Below are 12,547 nucleotides of genomic sequence, written 5' to 3'. Positions count from 1 at the left end.
GCATAATCATTCCAAATGGTCGAACGATAACCATGTTTCTCGAGAAAAGAGAGATAAGCAACTCCGTTTGAACTTTGTACGCCACATTTGCACAGATGTAGTATACGACAGTGTTGAGCAAGTCACTGGCGGACAGTAGCCGGAGTCATGTGTAGCCGCCAAGCTACTGGCGGACACGTTTTGTAGCTGCTGTCACTCGGCTATCATATATCAGGGCCTCCTCTCGTATTTACTGCATCTACATGTAACTACAGTCTCTATTGGAATATAGCGTCCTCTGTATCTGGGTTATCGTCGTCATCGTCACCTTCTACATCAATATCCAACCACTGAAATACTAATATCTCATCATCGAGACCTTTTCGAGCATTGTTCTCCCATTTCTCGACCCAGAATGGTTTCAAAATGGTTTGGTGAAGTCAAAAAGATTGCTGTACTGATGAATCCAGTCGTTCCAGTCTGAAGTCGTATATGTATAGGTGGGAGTTGAGAGGTTAAAATATTGTACATAGAAGGGCTCGCGGCGGCGCGATCATACGAACTAATTAAGCTTCCTTGGGCAGGCGGGGCAGGCGGACCGGGAGCGGGCCACTGCCTTTCCTGTGTCCGCCACAGCGGTCACAAGGGTGTCCGCTACTGATGCGTCGGCTAGGCTACTGGCTGGACACCAAAATGTAGCTGGGACAATGTGTCCGAGCAACACTGGTATACGAGGGAATTATTTATGCGAAGGGGTAGATAAGAGGTATATAGTCCTTATCTCTCCCTTCCGAACTGCAAACGACTGACTTGAATTCTAGTATCTACACTACACAACTCTGGATTGTACCGCGGTGACCGACTGCAGTGACTGTGTGGTTGTCTTCTCGCCCGAACCCTTCCTCATCGGTCGATTAGTGAATCCGGGTCGGAGGCGCGGAAAAACGAACTCGGATGTTTATTGATTTGAACAAGGATGGCCGTGTGTCGTCGACGACCAGTGCTTGATATATGATAGAGTGCTCGCAAACATTCGATCTCTTTCCACGCGAGTTCACCGTTCCAGGCAGATATAACTGGGCGAACCAACCGAAAGGGCCAGAATGCAGATCGAGACGCGAACGCCGATCCCGGTAATGTCTGGATTGGGCGGGATGCACGCCAGCTTATGTTCCGGAAGACAGGAAAGTCATGGTTACGCAGAGAAGCTGACTTGAAGGTATTTCCAATCAACCTTTCCGATTCCCGGCATAAATTCGGCAGCCTTTACCGAGACGGCACTTTGTTCGACTGTCAGTATCGTACCTCTCGAAACACCAACTAGTACTGCTCATTTTATTAGAGAGACCTAGAACTCATAAGGTTCAGGCTCCTTTTCAAATTAGAGAGGGGTCCGTTAAGAGTGTAGAGGCCATACTTGAGTTCGAAATTTAGTAGTCATAATTTATAACATCGGTTCTGCATATCTGCATATTTCTACTTCGCCACCCCCAACTGCAAAGACATAATCTCAAGCTCCGCGTCTACCATCCCAGAAGGCGCACCCTCTGGATAAGTCCAACTCGGCATCCTACCACTCCCATACCTCGCCTTCGCAACCCTCTCACGAACCATCCTCCCATACTGGTTCCTATACTTCCTCACTCCCTCCCAAAACCCAGGTCTCTCCGTGATCCCACTCGCCGTCAAACAGTTACACGCCAACCCACACTGTTTCAGAGCCTTCACAGGATGTAAAAGCCGATCTGCATATTCAATCTGCCAGAACTCCGATCTGTCCTTCCCAATCACCTCAAGGAGAACACGAAGTGCCATAGCGGCTTCGTATGTCTGGCTCAAGTGGTTCACAACTTGCAAAAAACAAGACCGAAAGCAGACATGCTTCATCAACCCGCACACGTACAGGTCTCCAACGAACGCTGTCAGACGTATCGTTGCCTGGACGTGTAAAGGGAGATAGTGGGTGTACAGAAGCCTGGTTTTCTATCAAAGAAATTCAGCATTGTCACCCATACATTCATGGACACCATAACATACCTCGATATTCCAAGCTTTCATAAAAATCCCAACCGTAACATCGACCAACACATCAACAAACCGACCATACGCGTCTTCTCCCCGTAACTCAAGAAATGCAGATTTGACAGCACTCGCAAATAAAGCAACGCGTTTAATAACCCGTAGTGACAACTGGTCCGAGAGCTGTGGCTCAATAGCACACCAAATCATTTCCTTCACTAGTGCTATCAGGTTGTCACCATCCCAGCTTCCACTCGGAAGCATCTTTACGAGTTTCAATGCATACATATACTTGAGATCGTCAAGGTACGGCGCATGGTATGGAGTACGACCCGGTTCAGCTGTATAGCTGATATCCACCGACACGCCAGAAAGCAGGGTTTCGTACCACGAACGATTTAGTTTTCCGCACAGAACGGTGACTTCGTCGCCTGTTAGTACGGGAGGGAAAGGGAATTTCGAGATGATGGGTGTGATGGGAACGAGATCTGGATAACTGTCGTCTGATGATTGAACTGATGACGGTGCAAGAGAGCGTATTATCGCTCTGCAAGGTCGTGTCTTGGCTTCTTCTTCTCTTTGAACGCCTTCTCCGATCACAAAATCAGAGCCGATTTCTTCGCTACACTCAGAGAAATCCGTCGAAGAATAAGAATCTGTGTCCATGTCCGTAGTGTCATGGTCGGAGGAAACGAGGGAAGGTAATGAGGGTGCTGATCTCGGTGAGTTGGACTCCGAGTCTGTGGAAGGTGCGAAGCTGTTATTACGAGTGGCGGTAATCCGGGAATCGTAGTCATAGAGCATAAAAAATAGATTCTTAATTTCGTCGGCCTTGGGATGAGGGCCAGGAGCGACGCCGTTGACCATGATAGTTACAATGAGACTTTCGATGAAAACAAGTGGTTCGGGACACGAAGAGTGGTGGTGCATCCCTTTCTACCGCGGTTAAATACCATGTTGGTTGTGGACCAAATGCCACGAGAAGTACATGGCCAGGTCCTCAACCGTCGGCAGCCGTATATAGGCCACAATCTACCCGAGACGAGAACAATGGACTGTGGATGATAGCTTTAACCGACTGCCAAAGGAGTGTAACAATGGATTTCGTACCTTAATGGTTCGTCTAGGGAATATTAGTGATCGAAGCAGAGGTTCTGCCCTACGGTTTGTATATCCTTTCATTCCTGTTATTTCCGTCACTGGGCATACGGGGACGTTTTGCGAGTATACCAAAGCTGGAGTATGAGGAAAGAGGGAAAGTAAGCGCACATGGCTGTGGTTACAGCGCAAGAACCAACAAAATCTGAACAAACGATTCGGTGATTTTGTTTATATTTATTCTCATCTCATATATTTTTAAAAAAAACACAGGACAGAAAATGTTATACACACGATTATACTATGGACTTGTAGCTAGGAAGGAGGCTAGACGGTAGACTACGCTTTCTGTCCTTGCTAATGTTACCAAGTTTGGCGCGCAAGACATACTACCATGAATATCTCATTACTCGTAGCAACCATAGCCATATAGATAAAGTGAGAAAGGTTTTAGCATAAGTACAAACAACTCGACGGTACAGAGGGAAAACGTTCCAAACAAAAGAGGTATGTAATAAGAAGCCCAAAAGCACTTCAGAGTAGACATCGTTCATAGGAGTGGGCAGTTTGTAACGAGAATGAAGAGGATATTAGAAGAGTAAAGGAGCGTGAGGAAAGAGTGGGATGGGCAAACAGAGGGAAAAGGATCGAGAAGATGGAGACCACAGATGCTTTGAAGCTGAGAAATGAATAAGGTGGGTCCTGTAATGAATATCATGAAGAGGGAGGTGGTTTTTGGGCATTGGGTGCCGAGCGTATTCTCTATGTCATACCTCAAAGCACCTCAGCCGGTCCACCCTCAATGCCCATCTTCTTCCTGACCAACTCAAAGGTTTTCAACATCTTCCTCCTAGCCCCAAGCGCCGCAACACCCTTCCCCTCCAACTGCGCTTCATCCATCATAACAATATCCTGCCATCTCATCCCTTCAAAGTTAGGTGTATATTTGTGCAAGCGTAAACTCCTCAGCCATCCCGGTATATCGTTCAGCAATGCAGGGTCCACATCATCTTCTCCCTTGGGCGTCGCACTAGAAATCGAAGGACGGCCAGATCCACCAGTACCACCACCGGCAGAACGAACGCTAGTAGCCCTCCGCTGACCGCCCATCCCACCGCCACCCATACCTTGCATACCCATCCATCCGGGGGCATTTCCAAATCCAGAAGCTGCCATTTGAGCCGCGAGTAATTGCGCTTCAGGAGAAATCCCCATCGCGGCGAGTACGTTCATATTCACTCCCAAATTAGGCATCCCACCCATCCCACCCAAACCAGGACTTCCCATTCCGTTCATACCATTCATACCCCCCATACCACCCATACCCGGGATACCTCCCATGCCCCCCATGCCTCCCATGCCTCCCATACCTCCCATACCGTTGAAGTTGTGGTTCAACCCCAATCCCTGCATCTGCATAGTTAATCCGTTCATCAAGTTCGCTGCAGCAGCAGCGTCGTCGTTATTGTTATAACGGTTCGAGGACGTATTCGAGAGCGCCGGGCTCCTTGCCCCCGCAGCATTGTTCCAGCCGCCAGCGTTCCTCGCTCTGTTCTGATGACCTTGTCCATTTTGTCCCTGAGATGACAGGGGGATACTGACATTATCGTCGAATTCTGAACCATTGCCGGCCGCACTGTTACTACTCTTGGGTACGCGCCTGTGAACGGTCGGATCTCCCATTCTTGGTACGCCAGGTGCCGCAGTCTTGCTTTGCCATTCGTTCAGCTTGTTAGCAGCCGAATCAAGGCTAGGGTTGAGCCTGGAGTTGTCTTTTTGGAACATGGGGATCAAAGGAGTATTGACCATGCTAGCCCAACTGTCACCTGAAGGGACCGTGGCATCACCTCCAGCGGTAGCCCCAGAACGGGGAGAGCCGATGGTTCCACTAAATTCGGTAGACTTGGGACGCGAAGACGAAGAAGGTACGACAATTTCTTGCGCGCCACCGTTAGTGGCCACGTTTGAAGAGGTCGGGTTGGATTCTGCGACTTGACCCAGTTGGCTGCCCCAAGTACCAGTTGTCCTTCCTTCTCCGGTGCCAGCGAGAACAGGTGCACTGATTCTGTGCGCGGCGTTGCTCGCTTTGAATTTGGCACGTTGCTGAGCTAGCATAGCTGCTGGGTCCGATGAACCCGAAGTGTTCGCGGCTGATTCTGGGGAAAGATAATTGGATGGTGAGCTTTCTATGATCAACGACTGTCGGCTGCCTGCCCCTCCACCGAGACCACTGTTAAAATTACGAGCGGTGGGGGAAGCGGGCATGTTCGATTTGAGACCAGGCGACTTGAGAGTGGCGAGTTTAGCTTCCATTTGACTTTGCATAGAACCTAAGAACGAAAACAACACAAAGAGTCGGAAATCTGGACAAATCGGGCAACTCTACATAATTTACTCACCCATAGCAGGACTCAGAAGTGCAGTCATCGGATCAGAGCGAGCCATCTGCTGTAAGACGGTGATGAAAAAACGTATTTGTACTTGAGTCGAATGTTGAAGAAGACTGTAGAGAGCGGCTGTGCGCTCGGCTTCTGAAAGAACTTTGAACCCTATTAAAAGTATTAGGACGACAATGTTAGGCGTGGAAAAATTGGAGGACGGACATTGCTCGATGGCAGAAAGTTCTTCTTTGAAATTAACATCTAAAGAGGCGGCAGCCATTTCCTCTAGGGTTGCTTCGTAATTTTGGAGGTTTTCAAACCATTGGTCGATTGCTTCGGCTATGGATAAATTGTTATCTGGGTACCGAGGAAGAATGCTTAGGACGACTCACCCTCTGGAGTTGTCTGATAGCCACTAGATCCTCCTAAAAGCTCACTCGTAGGGCGAGCACCTGAACCACCACCTGGTCTAGGAGAAGCTGGGGCAAGTCTGGCAGCTGGGCCCATAGACTGGCGAGCAGCCTGATTCCTCTGACCGTTCTCGTTGGGTCCAGGAGAAGGACTGGGGCTGGGTTGACGAAGACTCATTGTTGAAATAGAAAGTTGGGAAAAAACGAGTAGTTTGTTCTTCGAAACTTGTACAAATCCGTTTGCTTGCTGAACCTGTGGAAAATTGGTCCTGACGTCAAGCCAAGTTGCTAGAAAAAACCAACAACAAAAGCGACCTAGACGAGACCAGCGGACCTGCCGGTCTAGTACAACTGAAGAAAAATTAAAGACTTCGTTGTACTGGACGTTGACGAATGAACTTTAGTCGTGACAAGAGACGACGTTGAAGGATTGAAAAGACTCGGGAGTCAATGGGCAGATGTTGACCGCTGGCGGTTGTTATGAGGGAGATGCCACGCGGACAGCAAACAAAAGCAAAAGGGCCCTGTCTCATGCCTGCTGTCACGGCCAACGGTGATTAAGCGGTGCTAAGTCTAGCCTCCCACCATCTATCTTTCTTGTTGTCTAACTGTTGATAATGATGGCAGCTTCTAATAAAAGCATAGCAATGAGGAGCATCAGTCCGTTTTCTTACAAAGAAAGATTTTTGTGAGCAATTTGTGAGTGCTTCAGATACAGTCATATTAATCTCGGGAACCGGACTTGACATGTTTCAGGGTCTAACAATGCTAGGCAGTGGCACGAATTTAACGCTTCAAGTACACGTGTATGCGATATATGTGAGCACAAGTACTATTCTGTTTAGGGATATGCAACATTTTCGAGTACCACTTCCACACACCACTTACCGTATCAAAAATTTGACTAGAGTCTTTTAATAGTGCTCAAAACGTTAACCTGAATTTATGAGGATTTTAGGATAGCTGTAAGAAACCTCGGAGAGTGTCCGAGGGTGATTCGAGAAGTGCAAAGCGTTTTGTCACGTATCGTCACGTCCGGCAAGACTTCGGCAAGTAGCAAAGCTCGCGCCAGGCCAGCTCACTGCCGTCTCGCTTACAGGTCGATTTGGGACCTCTGCTGTATCGTTTGGCTTATTCCACACTACCGTTCACTCCCCTGCCTCTGAAACCTTGTATTTAATGCTAGTGTTTTCGTTTACACTTAACTACGTATCTAAAATTTTGAGATATATTCCGGAATGTACCGTTCCTGGGCTGTCACGCTGTAATCACGACCAGATCTGAGCTATATTTTAAATTTCATTTCATATCCTTTGTAATTCAGTGGCTACAACTGTACATACAAGCTCATGTGTAGTCTACGGATCCTAAAAAAAATTGCCGAGCCCACAAATAAACGGGAAGACCAAGTTTTATCCAATTTTGCATATCCTTGTCATTTGCACATCGGAAACCAGAATAGTATGCATACAGTGACTGTAAGTACATGTCATGGTCGTTTCCTAGAGAACTTAAATGTCGACCTCCATTCAGTATCCAGCGCGTTCGTTACGTTGTTTAAGGCGACTCCAGTGAAGGGGCCGCAATCTTTATCTCTGTGGGCTATAGGAACCGTCATAGAAAGCTGGAAACTTGAACCGTGATACCACGCAGGTCTAGGGAAGGTTGACCGGTTCGAAGGGGATGAGTTCCGTATCTAGGATTACGTCTGACGAGGATCTACCGGCGACTACACAACAGTACATATTGTTGGCAGTATGCGACAAGGACAACGCCTACGGGTTTTGTCAGCGTCGTTTTCCGGATTCCATTCCTAGCATACTCTGGGGGTCGGCAACTACGCCAAAAAAAATGTCTTGCTTAATAAGCAAACCCACGACTCACAGCCACCAAAAACATGGCACCTAGAGTTTTGTGGTATTTGGAGGACTTACAGCCTTTTAGCCATAAAACACGCCATGTATAATAAATCGTAGTATATACTATAAAACTATATTGAATAAAACTACTGTTGAAACGTGTCAGATGTCCGCGTCTCGATGATCAATCTAGTCACAACGCGTTACTGTCGCGTCGGCTGAGGACTTAGGGGTAAATCATTGAGGTACACTTTCTGTTCTGCTTGTTCTTTTTTCCAGGTTTCTTTTGCTCCTACTGATCTCTAACATGAAAAATGATGTATTTGGCCGGGGGAAATTTTGTTTGACCAGCATTAAGGGTGACTTCAGGAGTGTAACTCTTGATATAGTTGGAATTTCAAAAATCCCCCCGGCCATTTTCTAGATAAACCATTCTAAAGGTGATTTGTTCATCTAATTTGACGTGAAGCTGTCTGAAGCAAGTGGAAAATAGAGGGCCGCACTTCAGAGACAGATGTGATTAGTAATCGTGTTTTCCCACAACAAGCCAGAAGCGTGAATTGCCTACCCCCAGATACAGTATCATACTCCAGGGACAAATTTATATCTCACCACCTCACTCCTCCATTCTTTCCGCTTGTCACCAAAACCATACCACAGGTAAGTAAATGACCGAATTGTCGTGAATCCAAGCTCCTGATGTAAGGTGATAGCCGGCTGCCCCAACTTCCAAGGAATACCAGCCCACCCGCGGAGTAGCCTGGGTGTCGAGCGTCGAACAACTGCGTAGGGAACCTCTGTCACCAAGACCGTATTGTTATCGACCGTCACCTCGAACTCCATGTTCCCGTAAGGAATCTAATGATCCCACCAACTACCGGATGCTAAGGCTGAAATAGATTGGAGGCGTTGGAGCTTTTGATGTGGGCAAAGGCAGAATACAGATACATTCGTTGAGAAAAGCTATGTCAACGGCGATCTGCTTCATGTGGTGAGGTTGACTTGTCCAGGTTACCATGTTGATGCTCACCGTTTCAAACAGGGTGGTCTTTCTAGAGGAAAAGAGGAAGAGTTACCACAGGGAAGAAATGAGGCGGAGAATCAGTAGGTGTCATTAAGTACTCGTTCTTCCAAATACCGCGAAAGATGAAAGAGAATTTGAATGGGATACTGGAAGAATTTGAGCAAAAGTGCGAGGACGAGGGACTTTTTGGCATCAAATACTCTCGTAAACAAGGTAATAAGCAAGAGTCACATCGTTTCGTATTTCGAATTAGATACATATTCATTGAATCGACATCTCGGGTTCAAATGAGCTGTATGGTCATTGAACGATTTAAACGAATTGGTAGATGTAGTAAGTATAGGTCATAAATCCGAATCCGCGAATCCCATAGATCGAAGTACATATTTTGAGAAGAAAAAACAAGCAAACAGAAAACGACGAAAGAGTCCGTTAACGGTACGAAGGTTTGGCCAAAACCTCGGCCAGAAGCCTTCCTTGTTCATCTTTCCGACCCGTGCCAGACGAACTATTTTTCTTGTCGGATCTGGAAACCGTATGAGATCTATGAGCATCTCGATCCGATTCTCTGTGCGAACGATGCGAATGCGAATATCCATGCGTATGATTATGGTCGGAGGAGGAACGTGAGTGCCCGTGCGTATAGTCGGAGGGTCTTGAAGGTGTATAGTCGGAGGAACGTGAATGTGAATGAGTGGAAGGGTGCGAATGTGAGTGCTTATCATCGGATAAATGTGAATGTCCATGGCCAGAAGTTTCATAATCTCGCGTGCTACGATGTCGATGTCGATGTCGATGCCGATGTTCGTTTGGAGGGGTACGCGGACGATCTGTGGTTGTCTTTGACCTATGGTGACGATGACTTCTTTCTTTCTCCCTTTCCCTCTCTCTCTCCCTGTCCCTGTCCCTGTCCCTGTGCCTATATCTATCTCTGTCTCTGTCTCTGTCTCTGTCTCTGTCTCTGTCTCTGTCTCTGTCTCTGTCTCTGTCTCTGTCTCTGTCTCTGTCTCTGTCTCTGTCTCTGTCTCTGTCTCTATCTCTATCCCTATCTCCATCCCTATCTCTATTCCTTTCCTTCTCCCTCTCCCTCTCCGACCTAGATACCTCGGGTGTGGTAGTAGATCTTGCGTGTCGCGACGCAGACGAGTGGTGTCCACCGTATTCCTCATGGTGGTGTGATTTAGGACTAAGAGAGGGAGCCTTCGTCGCCGTGGGTTGGTTTGAAGACTGTTTGGCGTCAGGTGCAAAGACGGACTGCACCGTAGGATGTTTTGGGTGTTTCGAACCACCGGAAGCAGGTTTATCGCGTGATTCAGTGGATTTAGATGAGGGAGAGACCATCTCATAGTGCCTCGGAAGTTGATGATCCGGCAACGGTTTCCGCTCCTCTATCTGCTGATAGTTGAGTCGTTTCGTACGACGCAATGGATGCAAGTTTGAAAAAATGTTGTACTTTTGTGTTGGAAGAGTCTGTGATCGTTTCAACTTCAACCCCTTCGTTCGAGATTCAGGTGCGAGCTCTGATAGTGAAGCAGACCGCGAATGACCAGGATTCATGTTCAGGAAGGCTTCGACTGCGGGACTGACCCCTCCTTCATGGGCAGAAATAGACTTGTCGTACTTTTCGGGAAATAGGGATCGCGCGAGCTGCTTTATCTTTGGTAATGTCTTTCCGATGAATGTTGAAGGGGGTGGAGTCGCTGATGGTTCTTTCATCCTTGGGCCTGGAGAAGTAGCTTCGATGGGAAACCTGAACTTCATGAAGGGAAGACTAAACGTACGAGCTGGTGTGTGTGTGTGCGAAGCTTGGCCCATAGGTACAAGATTCCCATACTCAGCATGAGGTGCTGATTTGAACTGGTGACCGTTGACGTCGCTGAAGAAGTGTTCTCCCGTGTCAGCGTCGTAGCCAGTCCGTTTCATACCTGGTGGAAGACGATACGCGTCCTGAGTAAAAAAAAAAAAAAGTTGGTGTCACCATACAACGTCACATTTGATTTTCGAATAGACGAACTGACCTCGTCGTACTGCGTCCAACGTCCCATTTCCTAACAACTTCAATCAATAGTTGCAAAGAATTCTTTGCTTGCTGTTTTGCCTGGTGGAAGTTAGGTAGCGATGGGTTGTCGTGGTGGTGGTGTTGTGTAGAGGGTGCGGTGTGGGGTTATTAACTTGGAGGTGAATCGATGACGGTCAGTCCTGCAGGCATCGAAGAAAGCTCGTGGGAACGGTCCCATGACGTACTAGCGCGTCGCAACGCGGCACTAGGCTTCCTTTGTTGACAGAATAATCCGGGCACTTGGAGAAGCAATAACAATTTCAAAATACGATGGTCATATGTATATGATACAGGGAGGTCTCGAGAATTCCCATATGAAGATAAACGGGTACTAAATTTTCTTGAGGCTATGTAGGGCTTCATTGCATGGCTATCCAGGAAAGAGAATCAGAAGATCACAGGCATGGGACTACTTTCCAGATTGGAACTAAGAGGAAACCCCCAAATACGGTAGGGAGCTCAAGGACCCACCTTCCGTCGACCACGACTCGCGTACATCGGAAGAAGATAGTGAAGTGACTCGGGAATGGCAATCTTTCGCTGGGAGGGGTGGAGGTGGAAGATCTGATTCAGTAATAAAGGAAGGTATGCGAGATCCCGAGCCAATTGTAGCGTTCATTGAAGAGGAACTAGATTCGCGATGGGAGGGGGGGCTTTCATGCGAGCCCAAAGCCTTCCGCGTAGGGGAAGTACTAGTAACCCCTAGGCTCCGATACTGGCGAGTTCCACCTTTGTCTTCCGCCCCATCTCGGTTACCGTCTACCCGGCGAGATACCTCTGGTGTGGTGACCGATCTCGTATGTCGTGATGAAGAAGACGAAGAGACATTACTGCCTGTCCTAGATACAGCGGACAAGCTGTTGCTCCGGCTTGAAAATTTGTCGTATATTGGCAATGTGAATTGTGGCTCTGTTTGCTCAAGTCCACCCGGCGTGGGCTTATCGCGATGGAGTTTCGACAGCATTGTGAGTGTAACTGGGGGTGTCACCGTCACTTTACCGTCCTTTGAAGGTTCTTCTTCTTCGGACGACGACTCCCATTCTTCTGTCGGCGATACCACAGGATCTCTACGCTCTCTGTGCTTATAGCGTTCCCACAACCCACGTACCGCCGTGGCTGATCGCAGTCTCGATGTACTCGCCCGCTCTGCCTTTGGTGATAAAAATTCGGAGACTATCGTTGTCGCTTCTTGATTGTGAATTAGCCGTGAATGACAAAGGACATCGACGAAAGAACGTACGTTTAGGTTTAGTATGAGTGGTACCCACTGGAATGAGAGGTCCATATTCGGAGTAAGGAAGCGACTTGTAACCCCCACTAAAAAAGTATTCCCCCGTATCAGCATCATAACCAGTCCTTCTCACACCTGGGGGAAGGCGGTACTCGTCCTGTGTACGGGAACGATCGAGTGTGAACAATGTGCCGGGTCAAGGCTGAACTTGGCGTACCTCGTCGTATTGCGTCCAGCGTCCCATAATAGTCCTAAATCAAGGGTCTGTGATATAGGTGGGAACTATAAGTAGTTGGATTATATGGCCCTTCCCAGCCACCCGGTAAGGTATATGTTTACTTATGTTTCTGGTCGGGATGATGATCACAATGTCAGATCTCGCACTGGAAATCCGGGTCACTATCACTGGTAGTGCTGTGGACCTTTGATGATAATCTCTTACTCTCCATCCGCCCTCGAGATATCATTCGTATCACGAACGGAAATA

General features: G+C 47.8%; 4 protein-coding genes across 4 annotated transcripts; all 4 read right to left on the bottom strand.

Annotated features, from left to right (window-relative positions):
* Nucleotides 1-1,388: 1,388 nt before the first annotated feature.
* E1B28_012761 (uncharacterized protein) lies at nucleotides 1,389-3,287 on the bottom strand. The gene is made up of 3 exons (XM_043157901.1): nucleotides 3,109-3,287; nucleotides 2,017-3,053; nucleotides 1,389-1,962 (listed from the first exon to the last, which is right to left on the bottom strand). Exons 2-3 carry the CDS (start codon nucleotides 2,926-2,928, stop codon nucleotides 1,456-1,458), a joined length of 1,419 nt encoding a protein of 472 aa, XP_043005269.1. The 5' UTR covers nucleotides 2,929-3,053; nucleotides 3,109-3,287; the 3' UTR covers nucleotides 1,389-1,455.
* Nucleotides 3,288-3,521: 234 nt separating this feature from the next.
* On the bottom strand, nucleotides 3,522-6,432 carry E1B28_012760 (uncharacterized protein). The gene is made up of 4 exons (XM_043157900.1): nucleotides 5,870-6,432; nucleotides 5,700-5,816; nucleotides 5,496-5,645; nucleotides 3,522-5,426 (listed from the first exon to the last, which is right to left on the bottom strand). Exons 1-4 carry the CDS (start codon nucleotides 6,063-6,065, stop codon nucleotides 3,871-3,873), a joined length of 2,019 nt encoding a protein of 672 aa, XP_043005268.1. The 5' UTR covers nucleotides 6,066-6,432; the 3' UTR covers nucleotides 3,522-3,870.
* A 2,770-nt stretch (nucleotides 6,433-9,202) lies between these two features.
* On the bottom strand, nucleotides 9,203-10,999 carry E1B28_012759 (uncharacterized protein; the record flags this gene model as incomplete). Its single annotated transcript, XM_043157899.1, has 3 exons — nucleotides 10,789-10,999; nucleotides 10,552-10,717; nucleotides 9,203-10,494 (listed from the first exon to the last, which is right to left on the bottom strand). The coding sequence occupies exons 1-3, from the start codon at nucleotides 10,813-10,815 to the stop codon at nucleotides 9,203-9,205; spliced, it is 1,485 nt and encodes a 494-aa protein (XP_043005267.1). The 5' UTR covers nucleotides 10,816-10,999.
* A 257-nt stretch (nucleotides 11,000-11,256) lies between these two features.
* E1B28_012758 (uncharacterized protein) lies at nucleotides 11,257-12,304 on the bottom strand (the record flags this gene model as incomplete). The annotated part of the gene is made up of 3 exons (XM_043157898.1): nucleotides 11,257-12,017; nucleotides 12,070-12,217; nucleotides 12,278-12,304. 3 exons carry the CDS (start codon nucleotides 12,302-12,304, stop codon nucleotides 11,257-11,259), a joined length of 936 nt encoding a protein of 311 aa, XP_043005266.1.
* Nucleotides 12,305-12,547: the final 243 nt, after the last annotated feature.

Source organism: Marasmius oreades, chromosome 8 (genome assembly GCF_018924745.1).
Source record: "Marasmius oreades isolate 03SP1 chromosome 8, whole genome shotgun sequence".
Taxonomy (NCBI): Eukaryota; Fungi; Basidiomycota; class Agaricomycetes; order Agaricales; family Marasmiaceae; genus Marasmius; species Marasmius oreades.
Note: the sequence above shows the minus strand (reverse complement) of the source record. Positions and strands in the feature narration are given on the sequence as shown.

Excerpts from the sequence above, each read along its gene's own strand:
- E1B28_012761 (XM_043157901.1), bottom strand. The coding sequence starts at position 2,928 with ATGCACCACCACTCTTCGTGTCCCGAACCACTTGTTTTCATCGAAAGT. Across the intron at positions 1,963-2,016 it reads TGAAAGCTTGGAATATCGAG|AAAACCAGGCTTCTGTACAC; the intron begins GTATGTTATGGT and ends TTTCTTTGATAG.
- E1B28_012760 (XM_043157900.1), bottom strand. The coding sequence starts at position 6,065 with ATGAGTCTTCGTCAACCCAGCCCCAGTCCTTCTCCTGGACCCAACGAG. Across the intron at positions 5,817-5,869 it reads CTATCAGACAACTCCAGAGG|CCGAAGCAATCGACCAATGG; the intron begins GTGAGTCGTCCT and ends ATTTATCCATAG. Across the intron at positions 5,646-5,699 it reads ACTTTCTGCCATCGAGCAAT|GGTTCAAAGTTCTTTCAGAA; the intron begins GTCCGTCCTCCA and ends TACTTTTAATAG.